Source organism: Crassostrea angulata, chromosome 3, assembly GCF_025612915.1.
Source record: "Crassostrea angulata isolate pt1a10 chromosome 3, ASM2561291v2, whole genome shotgun sequence".
NCBI lineage: Eukaryota > Metazoa > Mollusca > Bivalvia > Ostreida > Ostreidae > Magallana > Magallana angulata.
This window is the reverse complement of record NC_069113.1, coordinates 55188398-55208758: the sequence shown is the minus strand read 5'-3', so window position 1 is coordinate 55208758 and position 20361 is coordinate 55188398. Positions and strand designations below refer to the sequence as shown.

At 33.7% G+C, this 20361-nt stretch overlaps 1 protein-coding gene across 1 annotated transcript; it reads left to right on the top strand.

Moving 5' to 3' along the window:
- Positions 1 to 3552: 3552 nt before the first annotated feature.
- Positions 3553 to 10880, top strand: LOC128176410 (15-hydroxyprostaglandin dehydrogenase [NAD(+)]-like). The gene is made up of 7 exons (XM_052842714.1): positions 3553 to 3708; positions 5390 to 5513; positions 5709 to 5815; positions 6623 to 6719; positions 8931 to 9007; positions 9363 to 9484; positions 10523 to 10880. Exons 1-7 carry the CDS (start codon positions 3610 to 3612, stop codon positions 10668 to 10670), a joined length of 774 nt encoding a protein of 257 aa, XP_052698674.1. The 5' UTR covers positions 3553 to 3609; the 3' UTR covers positions 10671 to 10880.
- Positions 10881 to 20361: the final 9481 nt, after the last annotated feature.

The following is a 20361-nucleotide window of genomic DNA, read 5'->3' as shown; positions in this document are numbered from 1 at the left end:
TTACACGTAGCAGGGGGAGTCTCAAAACCATTAGTTTATAAATAGTTATTTACCTATTACGAAGCTTAAAAACTGTTGATTTTTTTAATACTCCATATCGGTGATATTGAATTTAGTATCACTAGTATTTATAACAGTGTCTATGTAAAGGAATGAAGCGGTTTTATATTATGCACAATGAATATCACTTATTACGTTACGATACATTCCCTAAGAACGATCGAAAGGAATGCAGATCGTGACGTCAAAGTTAACTATGACGTCATATCTTATGAAGTACAGACAAATGACTCTCTACATATCGCTGTGAAATTAATCGGGCAGCCTTAACATAGCCGCGTAGTACACGTATTAATAAATCACTGCTTTTTCCTAGTATTTTCTGTTGGGGTTTTCTGGGTCTGTTTGGGTAAATCGGCGTACCAATTCTAAGTATATGTCATGTTGTAAATTTTGAATTTAAAACATGACATAATGTATATATAAAGGCCTAGGATAATCGTGTTTGTATAACGGAATGATGTTTCAACTTAATGTAATGGAGCGTGTACATCACGGAATAGAGAATTAGCCTAATGTTAAGATTTATTCACATCATCTTATAAAGTTTAGACAAAACGTCAAGATATTTTTGCATCAAGTAATGTACTTTTGGCATCAAATTATAAGGCTTTGACATAATGAAAAAATGTGTTAATTATAATGTGGTAGAGTGTTATTTTTAATATGTTTTTATTTAAATGATTAAATATCAAATGCAACTAATAATTTCTACAATTCGCATTTTCGAATATCCGCGATGTTTTGACTTTCCGTAATTAATAAAAGCATACAATACTTTTGGTTTTTATTTTACTTATTCATATAAGTCCTGAGGGTAGTATATAGATCCTTGTTTTTTATTGGTTGAGAGGGCTTCCCGCGAAGTTCTTCGTGCTGGTCAGTAATAGATCAATAGTTTTTCAGCCAGTTGAGATATTTTGACCTCCTGACTATTTTCATTAATTGATCACGAAAGACTCCAGGACATCGACTGTAAGTTGGCCTTCGTTTTCTTACTAATTCCTTATTTTCCATTAATTAATCTGTTTCTTACTTTCAATGTAATTTTAATGCAATATACTGAGTATCAATTAATAATGATCAAATTAAGCTTTGATTGAATCAAAGTTCATGTATATGAAGGTTTTCATATCAGTCTTGTATGTTTATTAATACGGCTATCTGTCATTCAGTATTCACCCATTAATCGGGTATTGTACAATTTGGAACCCTGATCCACAATCAGGTATACATGTATAGAAATATATATATATATATATATATATATATATATATATATATATATATATATATATATATATATATATATATATATATATATTATATTATGCATAAGAGTTGTGTAACTCATATGATTATTATTTATAAAAGTGAATGTGAACTCATTAATGTTCAAGTTCTTATATAAATACGTGTATATCACTTTGATATAAGGGGAATAACTCTTATAGTTCTTTTGCATTTACTCAGTAACTATTGTTAACTTTTTTAAAAAAATTTATTCGTGTTTAAGTCTTTGAAAACATCATTGTATTAATAAGATATATTTGTTGTTATAATGTATGCTTAAATTGCTGTTGTTAACCTTTTTACAGGTTTCATAATGAAATAATTATAATAAATATAAAGAACCTGAGACGTGGCATTTTCCTTGCTATCAAACAAAGAAAATACTACTACATTAACACCATGTATTAAAGAGTTGATGAAATGTAAGGATATATTGATAGCATGTAAAAAATGTTGACATAATGTAAGGATACATTTGCCCCATGTAATGCAGTGTCGAAATAATGTCATGATGTAATGACTTTTGTTTGTAGAATGTTGGCATAACGTAAGGATGATTTTACATCACAACGCAAAAAGTTTTACTTTACCTTACGTGCTTTTGACATTACGTAATAACGATTTGACCTAGTGTAAAGATATATATTCACACCACGTAATGGACTTTGACAAAATGTAGTGATAATTTGACGTAATGTACCTATAGTTTTATGCTATAAGCCAACAATGGCGTTCTATAATTATCCATTTGTATGCATATTTTAAACCAAAGTTGTCAGATTCAAAGTATCTGGTCGATAGTTTACTCGCACTACACTTTCCGCCATAATGTCAATTAGTAAAATTGTTCCTGGGCACCCCGAAAACTTAACTCAGACCATTTATCCTAAAATTGCATTGATTGTTCAATTTTATCTCTTAACATTTTGTATTAATAATAGTCCGATCCAAGGTATCTACCCACGATGCATGATGAACTCGTCCTACACTTTTCGTTGATTAGTCAATCCGCGTTCTTGGTTACCCCGTTCTGGAAAGTTCTTGAGCGAATGTGTATCAAATCTAAAATCGCCCACTAAAGAAACGAATTGACTCATTTTATTTATTCAACATTTGTCAAATCTTAACTTCTATGTATTCTCTAAATAGGCTCACAGTAAATATATTCACTTTTTACGTAATCATTTAATATTATTTCATTGCAAGTATATATTTTGATGCAAACTATCCCTGACTTGGATCTGCCAAAACGTGTCCACCATCTGACTCTCATTTTTGCTATTTCGGGCTTGTTTATCGAAAATGAAAGTACGTTTTTGATTAATTTCAAAATAATAATAATATCAGTTAAAATTCAATTATACCTTACGGACTTCATCACGCATTTGTTGAAACACCAAAAGTGTGAGCAAGCATTTTGTAGTTTATTTGCAAAAAGCCTTCATTTTAAAGTATAGATTCTTAATAGATTGATTGAGTTCTTTAATTATCCTTTTTACAAAACAATAAAAAACAATATTTAGTAAAATCATTATTTCCTGTTTAATTCCTAGATTTTATAAATTGCTGATAAATAAATTGCTAACAAACAAGTTGTTGAAACAAGAATATCAAGATTTTCCTCGATTAAAATCATCTTTGACGTAAGTTCTGTGGTCGATACAATGACCTTGTTTGCAAGTACAATGTTTCATTAAGATGCATGCTGATTGACGGTTTTCATTCTTTTTAGACCATTATTTATACACCGGACTGACTCCGATTTCTTCCGTTTATTATGATCTTGAAAATGAGCACACGGCATGTGTGACCGGTCGGCAGGGGATGCTTACTCCTCCGAGGCACCTGATCCTACCTCTTTTATATTTTTAGAGGTACGTGTTACTCTGATTTGTATTTGTATTATGCTCTTTTAAAAAGTGGTAACACTTGAGGTTTAAAGGTTAAGGTAAATTTTTTATAAAAGGAAACAAGAATCCATTTCAGGAGGTTATGGTTCAACGCTATTTTAGTAAAAATATGCATTTACAGTGTTTTTAGGGTGATAACTTTATCACAAGGGAAAACCATGCCCCTTATTTTTGATAAGTCTATTACTCCCCCCCCCCCCACCCACCCCACACCGACGCCATGCACTGATAATGATGATTGTTTAACTACCGCGATTTAGTACAGAAGGTGTATAGATGGGTTATTCAACAATCATCTGAAAGGTCTCATGATGTTAAAGGTTAACATACTTCTGTCACTACTTCAATGGATAAAATGCTGACGGGAAAAGTAGCAGTCATAACGGGATCAGGACAGGGGATAGGGAAAACATGCGCCGAGACATTCCTGAAGAATGGAGCGAAGGTAAGCATTCGAGAGACTTTGTACCGCCATTTTTGTTTGTATATCATGTGGGTTTTTTTCTTGTTGACATTGGCGCTCAAAATAAATGATTGGTTTTCTTGGTGTATTCATTAGATTAGTTCGGTTTTCATATAAAGGCATGTCGTTGCCCAACGTATTTCAAAAGAAATGCAAAAACTTTTTATAAAGAACGTTACTACTATCGTGACAATCGTTTAAACTTCTACGCATATCTTCATTGCACCTATGGCGAGCATTTAGGTGTAACACTGTATGTGTAGATATGTTCTCTAATTCAGTTTCTGTCGTCATAATGGAAGCTTACAGATGTTGAAATACAATAAACAGATAACACAAATTTTAAACTAGCATGAATAAAACTTTACAAATGCTGATACATGAATGATAAAATCAGAATTATTATAAAGACAGGAATACGTTTTATAAATATGACTGTGAAACACTTCGAATTACGAAGACATTAAAAAATATACATATTGGATACAGTTATAAAATATTGACCCCTACGATTTTCCATACATAAACTCCTGCATTGCATTATAGGTTCATTGTCAATTGATAATCTATCTGGCAACAAAATATTTTCAGTGTCTTTGTCTGTGATAACGATTCTGTAATCTACAGTCCAATAAATCAAATTGAAGCATTGTTGGGGCGCACGCTGGGTTTGCAAAATCAAAAGATATGAAAATCACATAAGTATGTCAATATTTTAGTATTTATTCGTACAATTGCTGAAAATTATATTAATCTAAGTAATAAGGAGTCATTCTTTGAATATTATTAAGTGGTAATATCGGTCGGGGCGAGATTCCCGTATCACATGCGGAATCACATTTCAACCTCAATTCCTTTATAAAATATAAAGTGCAAAAGTCTCATATCTAGGAACAAAATATTAGAATGCAACCCCAAGGTGCATGGATGGGCTGAAAAATGTTATAACCCTACCTTTCCAAATTGTTCTTTAATGTCATACATAATACACACCCTCCCATCAATCAGCTAAAAGGAATAACGTCACTTTGGTAACACGTGATTCTTTGTCACTTGTGATATCATAAAGGAAACGATGCATTTACCTTAATAGAGGTAGTCCTGATGAAAAACGACAATTATCTTATAAAAATGATTTCATATTCTTCTCGGTCGTACAACAATTTTAAAACTTGATAAAGAAAAATGTTAAAATTCATGCAGTCCAGGGAAAAAATAATTCTAAAGTATATGTGAATCTCCAGTTTGATTTTGATTGATTGATTACCGGTGTAATGTCTATAGTAAATAATGTATTCAATAGTATTACTTTGAAGTATTGCAGTTTTTATTCTGAAGAAATGTGTATGTGTTTACGTTGTCAGGTTATTTAAATTCTCCTTATAAGAAAACACCGTTTTGTCGAAAATCTAAGCCACTCTTTCTGACCTATATTTCCCTTTGAGATATCATAATAATTCATACGTTATTTCTCATTGCCCCTTCACATCAACGTGAATAATGCGTAAAGTAATAGAACAACTAAAAAACTGAGAGTTTGCCCTTCTCTTGTGGATACACTTGATTTAATAAGATAGGACTTTAAAGTTTTTAGCAAGCCATTATAGTTATAATCTTATCATTCCAAGGTAGGTTTTTAAAATCAATGTGAACTTGTCACCAGGTGTGTCTGTCTGACGTGGTCATTGACCGACTTCAAGCCACATATGAAGAGTTCGAACGTCAGTATGGGGCTGAAAATGTCCATCAGATTCCTTGTGACGTCACAGACAAAACACAAGTAGAAGGTAATCCCCTAATCCTTAGAGTTGTAGGTGTATCAATTGTGAAGATTATTCTTTGTTTTAACATCAATAACTTTGCAAATTTTTAAGTTGTGACACATTGAACTAAGATTGGAGTTAACATTGCTTTTCATTTGGTCTACAAAATCTTCATCAAATTTAAACAGTTTAAAGATGCTATGGTAACGAACGTTTCAGACCTGTTCAAAGGAACTGTCGACACTTTCGGGGCTATAGACATTGTGTTTAACAATGCTGGTGTGACAGCTTCGGAAGATTGGGAGAAAGTGATCCAAATAAACCAGGTATTTAAGCATTGATCATTATTTTTTGAAGATATAGTCTCATAGATGCAGCGATGTGTGCATAAACATTGATTAACGCTTGTTAGCGCGTTGTGAGAATTTGTACGCACCCACCGCTGCATTTATGAGATTTTGTCTTTCAAAAAATGATTTACTGCTTTATTTTTACATTTCATTTACTTCTTGCCTTGTCTGCAAATGTGATTTATACCTTAAAATGTCTTTTTTATCCCAAGGATAAAAATAATAATTCAAAGCTTCTATTTATATTTTTTAAAACTTAAATCTTGCCTTGTCTGCAAAGGTGATTTATACCTTAAAATTTCTTTTTTATTCTAGGGGTAAGTTCATATTTAAACGGAAGAGCTATTGTAACAGCTACAAGCGTGAACTCTGATTTTCGCTTGTGACGTTGCATTTTACAGAATTCAACGTTTTTGACGTCATAATAAAACTTTTTTTATTCATTACCCTGTGTGTTTTACAGTGTTATAACTGCAGTAGCTTTCAACACACTTTACATGCAGTAGCCTTCCACACTTTTTACACGCAAAAATATGTGCAATGTAAATATTGTAAAATGTATAATAAATATTCATGTAATCACAGTGTGAATATGTACTAAATACATGTATGGTATTACTAGATAACAACTAGATAACAACTTTGGTAATTGTTTGAAAGTTTCTTTGTTAAATTTATCCCATCTTGCGAAAAAATAACTTTTCTGCGTTACAAGACACATTTTTAAATATGCACAAGTTAATGTAAAATATAACAATAAATTTTGAGTATGTCTTATGACAGATCGGTGTTATACGCTGCACTTACCTTGCTCTTGAATACATGAAGAAATCATCCAAAGGTCCAGGTGGAATAATAATCAACATGGCATCTTTTGCAGGTTTGGTTTAGCATCATCTAAATTTTCATCAAATTAAAATTCTGTAAGGACAAGTTTTTTTTAGAAACTCTTTTCCTGAAGTGATAATTTTTCTCCATAGTCTTGCTCTAAAGAGTATAAAGACCTACTGTACCATAAGTCAAGAGTCAATCCCCCATTCTCTAACTACTACAATCACCTAGTAGATTAAAAAAAGTTAGAATGTCAACAACAATATTTTGAATGGTTTCGAACAAATATTTCTATAAGTAAAAATACATTTTTTTAAAAAGATCAATCATTTTATTATAATGAAATGAAATAGAATATAGCAATCTAATGTACGTGCGTTTATTTGATTTCAGTTCAACGCTTGCGTCACTCTGTCAAAGATATTTACCTAATTATGGTTTACTGAAAATATTTGTATAATTTTATATTGTTGTCAATTACATATACCAGTTAACCTTCTTGCCTATTATGTCAAGTCAGTGGCTTAAGTACAAAAATAGAGCTCATATTTTTTCAAAAGGAGAGGGAAACCATAAATATGTCAATGAAACGTAGTGGAAAAATACTTGAAATTATTTGAAAAAGAGGGGGGTGCTACTGCACTCATTTCTACGGTTTGGCAACTAGGGCCAAAAACTGATAAGTATGATACAGTTTCATTGAGTATTTGAATTTTATTGACTGTTGGTTTGTGTCTATTATGTACATTTCAATTTTTAAAATGTTTGCTAGAAAAAAAAACAGAAAACAAAACCAAAAAAAACAAACAAAACAAAAACAAAAAAAGAAAGAAAAAAAACCTATATCTAACAAAATGGGATATAGCCTAATAGACTCTCTAACAAAAACTACCTGGTGACTATTGATAAACTATGTTTCTCTGTTAACAATATATGTACAAATCCATATTCTTGTTTAATAAAATTAGTATGTTTACAATATAGTTTTTGAAAAATTTTCATGATATACATTTTTGTTTTTTTTCCAATTTTCTTAAAAATAAAAGTAATATTTTTTACTTTACTGTCTATCATTACATGTTCTTAATTTGTAGCGTAACAAAATGTATTTTAGTGAATGCTTTAATAAATTATGAGATAATGTTTCATGGTGTTAAAAGTTGGCCATTGAGTTTATGAACCATGTGAGATAAAGCTCAGTATAAGAAAACAAACGTGCAAAGGTATGAATATTTTATCCGTTTAAATAAGTCTATTAGTTTTTTTTAACCATTTAAGATTTTTTTTTAAAGTTGGCTGGGTCTACGTTTAATGGGCATGGTCACAACTTTTGTCAAATTTTATTTTTCTATTTTTATTGTTTTCAATGCTTTGAAAATGCATTTCTAATGATCAACCACAATATGGGTGATGGTCGTAGATTTTTAAGCAAGATGTAGCGCACATAATTCTTTGTTAACAAGGCTCATGATGAAAGTTTTTTTAAGCTGATATTTCAATCTGTTAATTTGTTTTGAACATTAATAAACAGTTCTTGGCATTTGTAATATTAGTTTTATTCCAAACCTGGAATTTTCCACTCAACATTTACAATGTAAACAAAAACATTACCTGAGATTTGTTTGATAACAAAGATCTGTGAGTATCTTGCTTATAACTCTACGAATGACTTTCAACTTTTGGTGTCTATTAGGAATGTTTTACTGAAGCTTTGTTAATATTAAAAACAGAAAAATAAACTTTGACCTAAATCGTGACAATGTCCCTGTAAGTGCATATTCGCAAACCCAGGGTTTACGATCCACTCATCTCCTCTACAACCCTTGGAAGATTTAGCCGACAAAATCAAAACTCGCGAAACGGAATCTGATAGGGTGCGAAGCGAGGCGATCGCAGGGAATCTGCTTATTGGTGGTTTTCATACAAAATTTAAAAACAGTCATTTTTACAATTTTTACGTAATAATTGAATAACATACGATATATAATTGCAAGTATGTTTTAAAAAATATTCTTGTTTTTTCCACAACTATTTCTTCAAATACCTCTTAGATGAAAAATGCGTATTTAAGCTGTTCCAATTTAGATTAAATCCTAGATGGCGCTGTGCTAAAAAAACATTCGTCAAATCTGCCAAGGGTTGTAGAGGAGCAGAGTGGATCGTAAACCCTGCTTTAAGTGGTGAGTGTCGAAAATTTTAGTTCTGTCTATGTGGATATCTAAGTTTGTGATATTGAACGAGAAAATTTGAATTTTCCTAGGGTTGTGTCCTTCCCCATTAGTCCCAATCTATGCGAGCTCAAAATTTGGTGTTGTTGGATTCACCCTTAGTCATGCGGTATGTAACAATAAATCCCTTGTAGATATTTTATCGGGTATCCTGTCATAGAAAATATGAACTGTCAATTGTATATTTAATGAAGGAATCGAAATTCAAACTAACTTTTATACGATCTTTTAATCATAAGTGGTTAGATGTCTTTTTATCACTTTTATGCGACAAAATTTAATTCAAGCCTTTTAGCAAAAGCGGCTTCCGCTAAATCAAGTAATTCGGATAATGCTAAGTTGTTTGAAAGTCCGCCAAATATCGTACACTCCAATTATGTTACGTTTACAGTCATAGTTTGAGATATAACAAGTTTGAAAAATCGCATTGATAGTTGTGTTTAATGTATTTTTCTTTTTATTAGCTCCAAGCTGATTTTGTAGACAGTGGTGTGAGGATGGCGGTCCTGTGTCCTACTTTCGTCGAAACAACGATGATAGATGTTGACAATATAAAAGATTACATTGAAAAAATTGGGATAATAAAGTAAGTTTGATAAAATAAACAATGTTTACGATTTCACTTGCAAAGAAGCCATTTTTATTGAAGTAAGCACAGGTAAAGAACTCACATTAATTGCATCATGTCTCTTGAAAGCTAAGAAGTTAAAAAGAGATATTTTTATTCATAGTCACAGGCACCTGTCGTTTAAATATAATTTTTATGGTTATCGAAAATAATTTTCTGAACTATAATGCAAGCAGTATATCGTCACTGTCGCTGTTTTAATTTTTTTCATCATCTACTTTAATGATCTTCTATGTTTTCCGAACTCTGTAACTAAAATTTCTGAAATTTCCTCAGCTTCAATTTCGCACGATCACTCCTAATTCAATCCTGATAGATGTCTACATTAATTTATGCGGAAAATTACTAAAGAAGACGTGTAACATTTTTTATATAGCTGCTTGCGTAAGGTTTCTTTGTTGTTATTGTTGAGTTTTGACCATTTGATGTTTCGACCAAATCTGAATGGTTTTTTTTAGCTTTAGCTTTCTGGATCTCCCAGAATTCCCTACTTGAAGTCGACAATGTGTATCATATGCATGTTGCAGCTTTATAGCATGTCAGAAATTTTCCATCTACCCACCTTTCGTGTTATTGTCTGTAATTTGCAATTTAAGTGCTTAAAGTCTACTTTAAAGTCATAAACGCAAGTTTCACATCTTACTTCTGATTCTTTTGTACCTAACATTAGGGTGCAACATATTGCAAACCAATTTCAGGAATCTTCCCTTAAACTGTTTATGATAATTAAAAATCATTTTACGAATTTTAACAACATTAACCAGCCATTCACGATTTTTCAAAAAATGTTTTTCTACTTTGCTCAAGTAACGGAAGAGAATCTAAGCAGATGTGGATGTGCAGATGAAAAAATAGCAACCGTGACGATCCTAATTGTTTTATGATTGTTTTATTATATTAATACAGTAATTATAAATTAACTAATTACGAAAAAAAATTAACGTCATGTATGTTTGATTATAACATTTACCAGATGAAATTCTGTGTATGTTGTAGAAAGGAGAAATTGGCTGAAGTTGTTTTAGAGATGGTCAAAGATGAAACAAACAACGGAAAGTGTATGGTTGTCACCCCTCAGTTAAATTATTACAAGGATGATTTTCCAAAAGTGGAAGATGTTTTTCTTTCGGCAGAACAGTCGTAGAATCTAGGATGCATTCTAGAATCTAAAACTTTGCAATATTCGTACATAAATTATGAAGTGTTATTTTAAGCATTTTCCAATTTTGACTCTCTTTGCTTTCTATTTTTCAAAATGAATATAAATTTTTTTTATTATCAAATTAATCAGACAAATTTTGATTTACGATTGCTACTATCAATACATGTTTTAACTAAAAATTTGTCCTGCGTCTCTAATCGTTGTAGTCAACTTTCACCCGCTTTTCTGGAACTTGTGGTTGAATACATGTATTAAGCTAAGATTAGAAACACATCCCTGAAGCATCTGTTGTATTACCCTTATGAAGCTTATTACATCTTATGATGTCCATAAAAAGAGAAGAACACTTAGAGATATTGATTGGGATTAGAGAGAGTAATAATTTTTCATAAAATACATAGAAAAGAATCGTTCAATACATTAAAATGAAAGGTTTCAATTTTAACATGATGTCAAACATGAGTTCTAATTGTCAAGATATATTTTCTATCGAAGAAAATGTACAACAGGAATGAAAGGCTTTTAGACATCATTGATAACTGCTTTTTAATAAAAATGGATCACGTAAATTTTCTTACCCTTTCATCGGTCATTTACAAAACTATTTTGTTAAAAACCATTCAGGTTGCGTACACAAGTACTCTGAACATGAAACGAAAAAAGTTTCCAACATATATATATATATATATATATATATATATATATATATATATATATATATATATATAAAATTTTTTTTTTGTTTAAATCAGGTTTACCAACAATGTGTTTGGAATTCCCATGGGTACCCCAATTGCACTATTCAGACCTGTTTCAATATTAATGACAAGTGGTGATAACGATCTTTGTTCTAAATCAAAAGTCCAAAGGAAAAATACGAAACAGGAGCAGGGTAAACACGGACATCTATAAAATTCGGTGCTATGGAGGAATGAATATGCTCTGCTAACAGGTCACACTCATCATGCGATTTGTCTTTATCGGGAAAACGAAAAAAATTGTACACAATTCGCAGGATAATAATAACAAAAAGTGCCACGAATCATCAAACGTATATCCCTCTGCACTTAGAATAACTGCCGCCCTTTTTATCTTCAAGCAAATGCAAGAACACGAGAAAAAAATCATTAATGTTAGTCGTTCATGTGCATAGTTTAAAAAAACAAGCCTCATTACGATGTTTTTGCGTTTGTTATAATAAGAACAAAATAGAAAATAGGTTTGTTCAGACGTTTTTTAAAAAAGTATCACACAACAAATGATTGTAGGCCATTGCCCATTTCTTTTAACACCAACCTTAAACATATTTTTAATGTATAATATGATACATCGAGATACTACACCTTGTCTAATGTTTCTGCTTCCGCTATTTTTTGCTTAATATTTAAATAATAATAAATGCATTTGTGTGCAACGTACATTTGTTCACAAGATTTTTCCCCTTAATCTCTTCAAGTTTCAATACACAACAAATACACAACAAAAAAATGCGGATTTTGCATTGCAAACGACATGAAAAGTTCACGGATGATAATGTAAAAATGTGCAAAGAGATACGAAATTAGTTTCAAAGAATAAAAGATGTCAGATTTTCTCAATAATTGATCTTGATTAATAATTGATTGAATAAAAGATACATTTTTGTTTCTTTAAATTTTTCTTGGTATGATGATAGAACCAGTAAAAATAATAAATCAGAGAATGTTAGCATATATTGATTTCAAGTGTTTATCACAGACAACAATAAATGATGGAAACGGTAATCTGAAAATTACAATAGAATGTTTTTCAAAATACTCTTAATACTATGAAACGCATTAATTACCCCTCTTACTGACCCAAATACACATTTTCTTGGACTTGGATTATGATATTGCCTTTATCGTACATTGATGTTTTCAATGTTTTTGTCTTTTCCAGAACAAACCTTTGACCAATAAGAAATCATGCTTTTTTTGTTTATATTTGGTATCGACCAAAGTCTCTATACATATAAAAATAATGAAATCTCAAATAATAAAGTCCTCTCAAATAAATTTAGCTGACATAGTATGCAATTTAATCTTCCGTTTTCTTACTTTTGTACACTTATTATTACGCTTTTTCTAGCTGCCTTTTTGGACGTAGTCATAATTGCAAAGTTGAATGTTCCTGATATGCTTATTGTGACCCCCAACAAGTGGAATTAAATAATAGTAATCATTATATATAGTAACTGTAATTTGTGTTTATATCGACCTTTATTAACACTAGAATATACTAAGGGACAGGCGGTTCTAGTGTGCAGACGTGTACAGCCCATGATATTTTGTTTCTGTTCGATGTTGTAAATCAAAATACGAAATATTTCAAATTTAATCTTTCAATAAGTTTATTTCAGATTTAATATTTGTCTGTAAAATAAAAAGTATTGAAAATGAAAAATTTGATTGACTATGATTTTTTTATATTTTATATGTTTAAAAATTGTAAATTTTTGTATAATTATGTTGCATGGAAAAACGGTCTTCGTTATCTGCCAATACAGCTAATACATTTAAGAATTATTCAGTCTTGGCAAATTTTATCTCAAATCAGAAAACAAAATTGTTTATAATTCATACATATATTTTTTCGCTGGCACAATGTCAAAAACAAAAATTGTATGAACGAATGAAAAGTGAGCTTAAACAAAAGTTGTGATTTTCGTATGTTCAGAATGAGAAATCGATTGTTCCTTATGCTTCCAAAGTTCACATATATGTGTAAAATTGAAATCAATATTAGATAAGAAAAGTATTTATAAACTAGAGCAAAGCTCGTTGCAAAGCAACGAGTGGGTCTTCCGTTAATGTCGGAAGTAAAGCCGGAAGTTCCTGTAAGAAGCTGAGCTCTAAAACCAACAACAAGAGTAACTAAAATAAAAAGATGAAAAAATCGAATTATTCCTGGTACGACTTAACAAAATCCGAATGATTTTAAGTACGAATTAACAAAAACCTTTCTGATTATAAGAACGACATGACAAAAAAAATCCGAATGTGTTCAAGCACGACTTAACAATTATTCTTCATACGAACTAATTTTACTTTGAACATTAGGTAGCAGGGGACAGGTTTTTTGATGCATGAAATTGTGGGGTGGGGGTAGCACTATGTTGCGGGAAATATATAATTTGCACCTGGATCAAAATGACTTGTAACTACCTGTTAGACTTAAGGAAGGACATTAAGGTTAAAAATTTACCCCAAATGACACCCATATTTTTTTCTGGTCAAATAAAATGTCTTATTGACCCCCCTGTGTAATATCAAAATTTTACCCATTTTGGCCCATTTAGACCCCACCCTACCGTATTCCCTGCAGAGAGATGACCCCCGGGACAGGGTGCAACCTGTAGTCTAACATGTCCCCTCCCTGCCAGTCTGTACCGTCCCACCTCCCATCCATGTCATTTTCACACTTTTTCACTTACCGTCTGCCCTACTTTCTTCTTGCATGAAAAGTGAGCACACCTGTCAACAGCCGCCGTTTCGCATCTGACTCCCAAGCACCCCCTATAACACTATGGGACCTACATGCTTTACATCAAAATACAGGAATGACTCCCTGCTACCATAAAATTATCACCTATAATCAATTCACTAATTTTCATAATACATACAGGCCTTCAAATACAGTAACACTCATTTTTACTAAAATATTGACGGGTACTTTATGCGAAACTGTCCCTTGCTACCTTTAACTTTGAGTGAACCTCCTTAAATAGGGTTGAAACTGCCTTAAAGGCTACCCAGGCCTATGACGGAGTAAACTTGACAAAATTTTGAAGATGGGCACTATGGAGAATGAAATATGCCAGTGGAACAAAACATGTAGATTTTGAATAAAAAAGCTCTTTCCGAGAAAGTATGAGCTGTCATTTGTTAAGGGTCCAAACTACAAAAACTCAAAAAGACTGAAGACGACTAAGAAATAGAGGAATACTACAGAGCCTATAGATTCTATATCAACAGATTTTACCCAACTCTGACTTATTGCATCCAGGTGAAACACTTACATTTTAGCCAAAATGGTCTATAATTTTGAATTTTCCCTACATTTTTAGTAAATTAAATACAATTAAAACACATGAAACATCTTAAAATACTGAAATTTGATACAAAGCATTTCTTATTAGCCTACACGGGTCATGTATGCCCTCAATGACTGTTTATCTAAACTCAGCAAGTGATAATGTGCAGTTAATCTTAAATCCAGGGGGAGATAATCTGAAGACATGATCTGTGACCACCACTGACAGCATCCATCAATTCACCCCTTATAATCCTAACAAAGCCTCATAAGATGGAAAATTCCTTACCAGATACTGGTTACACTCTTAATTTAAACAAACACATTAGTGATAAAAGGATGGGGATACACCAAGTGCTGCAACTATATGTAGCAGGTACCCAAAGGCAGGCCACATTCAAACATGCCCCGCTCCAAGAGAACCCAATACAGAATAAACCACGGAAAACGCAAAGGGTATTTCCAAAAGGGTCATCCCTATTTCGGTTCAAAAGTCGTACCTGTTGACGGTTGCCATGGCGACGACGTTGGAGATGCTGATGACAGTTCCCGGTCAGTCTCGGCCAGTGACCAGTGGACGCGTCCGCCCCAGGAAGCCTATCGAGATGCCCTTTCATCCATGTCCTCTTCATGCCAACAGTCCGGTGCAGTTCTGCCATCCCGACTCCGTCCTGTTAAGCCTACAACAGTCAAACTTGCAAGTGAGGATCGGTCTGACGGAGAAAACATTATAGTCAACGTACAATCACTGACCACGCTACTGCAAAAAACAGCAGTCCACCATTACTGCAGAAGCCCTAAAATGAACTTCAGCATTTCCAAGAGACAAGGACTATGCATAACAGGCCAGTCCAAGTGTCTTACCTGTCGGTTCAGCTCTAGTCAGGTGCAGCTGTACGATATACACAAGAAATCTAGAGGACCGGAGACTGGAACCCTCAATGAGGCCCTTCTACTCGGCTGCCTAAAAACAAAGGTTGGAGTGTCAGACACTAGTTTCATTCTCAGCTGCCCTAACGTTAAGGCACCTGATACAAGGGGAATGCAGAGAAAACTGAACTCACTCTGTGACCGAGTGGAAGAAATTAACTCAGAGAGCATGCGAGAAAACCAACGATACGTGAGGAGGGTGAACCGCTTGGCAAGAAGGGAGGAAACGGAAGTTGACTTGGAGACTGACACGTCATATAACAACAGACCACAGGCCGGCTTCGAGGCTGGGACTCAGAGCTTCTCACCCCTTGTAGAGAACAACACTCCCCGGAAGCAGGTGCTGGTGCTTAAGACTGCCAACAAGCTCTGTAGTAAAAGATCCTGTGACCACCGGAACTGCAAGAAAAATTATGAGAGTGATGAGACCATTGCATCAAGTGAAGCTATCCTTGTGAGGAGAAACTTAGATTCCCTGCGCGAGGAGAACATTCTCAATGTCAGATCAGTAACCAGTGACTCCTCTGCAGAACTTGATAAGACACTCAGAGACTATTCCGCAGCGACTGGCACTGAAATCATACAGTACAAGTGCTTTATTCATAAGCTAAGGAACCTGCAAAACAACATCAGGAGCATAAAGCTTAAGTCCCCCCTCCCACCCGGTAGCAACAGAGATGCTTTTATTCACAGACTGGCAACATGTGTGCGAGCACGAGTTCGATATGAACTGGTGCACATAAGAAAACTGTGCAAGTCTGATGAACTTTTCATAAATAAGGCTGAGCAGGCCATATCCAACATTCTGCCATGCTTTTCCGGAGTCCATGACCACTGTCGCAGGATGTCGTTTACGTTCACCTACCTACTTACAGCGCCAAATTCCTACCTTATGGAAGGCACCTGGACCTGGAATTTGAAGACATTTCCAGCATACAGAGGGTCATCAATAAGCAGATACTGGGCCAAAACTTACCAAAAATCTGCAGACTCTCAACTACTAATAAATGTGAGAGTCTCCATCAGACAGTGTTCACTTATGCACCGAAGAATACCACTTGGGCCAAAAACTTCACCGCACTTTGTCACTCTGCAGTTCATACCTCTACTCACGGCACCGGATCTTCCTCATCTCTCATTGCCAACAAGGTCGGTGTGCGCTGGGACCATCCAGGACCATTCTACCGGAAGATGACACAGCTCGATCGCCTGAGGCACTACCACAGCCTACGAAAGAAAACAATGAAGTACAAGACCAGTCGACACTTTGGGAGGAAGAAGAAAATGAACCGAACACTCCGAGAACTCTCCCTCTACAATAACGAAAGAGAAAACAGGGCAAATGAGCATGCGTGAGGAATTAACCGCTAAACCTTAACAGAAACATCATACTACCTTATGGAAACAGACACTGCGGATATGGTTCATGACCCATGCATCTCCTTAACGACTTACATGTTTTCCGTTAATTGTTTACAGACTACGGCTCAATAGACAAATGCTGTGTGTTTATACAATTTTACAGTGACACAGATGAGAAACATGTTAATTTTTGTCAATATGATGTCCTTGTATAAAAAAATAAAATCTGTGCACTAATACTTTGTGTTGTTTGCTATTGATAACGGGGCGAAAAACCCCATACCCTGACTCGTTAAGGCTGCCTAACCAAAAATGACAAAAATTGGTCCTGTCGACCTTCCTTTCAATTTTAGATATGAACTGAGCTTTCTGTTCTTCAGTTAAATTGATTTCGTAAATTGCAGACATAATTACATTAGAGATGCAGAGGTTAAAAACCAAATATGGTCATGTACCTGTAAATAACAATAAGGAAAGATCAATGGGCCATTTTAATTGATAATTTAATTAATAATCTGCTTAATTAATTAATAAAATGAAGTGATGGGGCAGCATAAGCCAAAAATACTGTTACCAAGAGCCCCCAGTGTCTGCAGGTCCGTCCATTGTGCTATTCACCAGGCTTAGTAATCACTGCCTATTCCTAGCCAAATATTAGAGTTATCTTTCCTTGGCTACAAAGCCAAAAATGAGTGTAATCAGATACAACAGAGGACAAAATCTGGCCAATTGGAACTAACAGCATCTAATGCAACACAGATATGTCACTAAAACGAGTTTTGGGGGAATTTATAATTTTGACCTATGCTTGAAGGTAGCAGGGGACAGTTTTTTTGATGCATGAAATTGTGGGGTGGGGGTACCCCCATTTAGCACTATGTAGCAGGAAAAATATAATTTGCATCTGGATCAAAATGACTTGAAACTACCTGTTAGACTTAAGGAAGGACATTAAGGTTAAAAATTTACCCCAAATGACACCCATAATTTTTTCTGGTCAAATAAAATGTCTTATTGACCCCCCTGTGTAATGTCAAAATTTTACCCATTTTGGCCCATTTAGACCCCACCCTACCGTATTCCCTGCAGAGAGATGACCCCCGGGACAGGGTGCAACCTGTAGTCTAACATGTCCCCTCCCTGCCAGTCTGTACCGTCCCACCTCCCATCCATGTCATTTTCACACTTTTTCACTTACCGTCTGCCCTACTTTCTTCTTGCATGAAAAGTGAGCACACCTGTCAACAGCCGCCGTTTCGCATTTGACTCCCAAGCACCCCCTATAACACTATGGGACCTACATGCTTTACATCAAAATACAGAAATGACTCCCTGTTACCATAAAATTATCACCTATAATCAATTCACTAATTTTTTTAGTACATACAGGCCTTCAAATACAGTAACACTCATTTTTACTTAAAATATTGACGGGTACTTTATGCGAAACTGTCCCTTGCTACCTTACGCTATTTTTTAAACCAAGGACGCGGAATCAAAATTTCCGGAAAAATCAATTTTTAAACCCCGATATCTCTGTAATGCATTGTCCGATTTTCAAACGGATTTCAGATTTGAATTTACCATTGCAAGTTCTATAGGACTGCAGTATTGTCTTATTTTGTTAAAAAAAAAAATGAAAATTTCCAAAAATTGAAACTGCTTCCGGTTTTGAGCAAAATTAATGAAGAAAATTTTAAACCCCCCAGTACATTATAAAATTGATACATCTATTATCAGTAAAAATTTCAAAGCGATATCTATAAAGTTTACGGAGATTTCTTCCGGACAAAATCACTTTTTTTAAATATAAATATGGCCGCCAAATTTGAACGGAAGTGACGTAAATGCTAAAATTTTAACATCTTTGAGACACGGTAATTTTACAAAAGCTCTGAAAATTTCATTGAAATCGAATGAAAACTTTTTGAGATATAAAGCCGAGAAGGAGTCAGAAAAAAAATAAAAAATAAAATAATGATAAAAAGAAACCGAAGAAAATCAAGAGTCTGTCGATGAAATTTTAAACGTCAAAAAATCAATCGTCCATTGGAAGAGACTGGGTAGTAGTTTGGCATTTTACTTTATGAAAAATGTTGCAGTTTTTAAATACTAGACAAACAACAGATTAAATTTATAAACAAAATATATGGTATGCGTCTTATTTACATAACAATTAATTGATAATTATATTTTTTTAGCTTGAAAAAAATGACAAAAACAAAAAGTCAACCATCTAAAAAATCCATAAAACGAAGTACAAATTCAACGCAGAACAACACAGACCACTTAAAAGATAGAGGTAGGATCAGGTGCATAGGAGGAGTGAGCATCGGCCGGCCTCTGCTGAGAGGTCACACCCGCCGTGTGCTCTTTGTCGTAATTGAAAAAAAAAAACGAAAAAAGTCCGTAGACAATAAGGTGGTTAATTATGGTCTAACAATTAGTATGAAAAACGTCAGTCTGTATGCGACCCAGTGGAAGATGGTATCTGCTGACAAGGTCTTTGTATCGACCATAGAACTTACGAAAAGATGATTTCAAACGAGACTGTTGATAGTCCTGTTTTATGAACTTGTTTGTCAGTACCTTGTCTCGCCTTAGAAACTGTTTATACGTGCCCTTGCCCTTGAGTATCGAATTAATTTAGAAACAAAAACACCATATGCAGGTGATAAAGGTATTTTGCTATATAAGTAAGGAAAGTTGACTATAGTAAAATTGAAGTCATCGCATTTATCATAAAGTTTTGTTGTAAAATATCCAAATATGAAACAGATGATGTAGACTCTGTGGTATCTTTAATTTCAGGTTCCCTGGAATATATCGAGTAGTCATAACTATGGAAATAACAATTCTTAATTGATAATACGTCATCGATATACCTGAATGTTGAGTTGAAGGCCACAGCAAGTGATTTATATATTCACGTACAAGTTTCTGCTTCATAAAAACACAAAATTAGGTCTTGGGCACAATGGGGCACAATTGGTACCCATGGGAATTCCAACAGATTGTTGGAATACTCGATTTCCAAAAACTACATAGATGTTGTCTATCAGAAACTCAAGCATCTTTTTAATGCCAAATTCACAGTACTTGTGTGTGCAATCAGAATGATTTTAACAAAATAATATTTTAGATTTTTAATGACAAGGTAAGCATTTTTACGACTTCGATTTTTATTGAAGAAACAACTGTCGATAATATCAAAAAGCCTAGATTTTAATTTGTCATGGGAAATGGTTGTATTAAGCGTTGAAAAAAAACGTACGTTTTGGTGCTATCCGTTTTGGTAAGATTTTTATGACCTCAAAATTTCTAATAA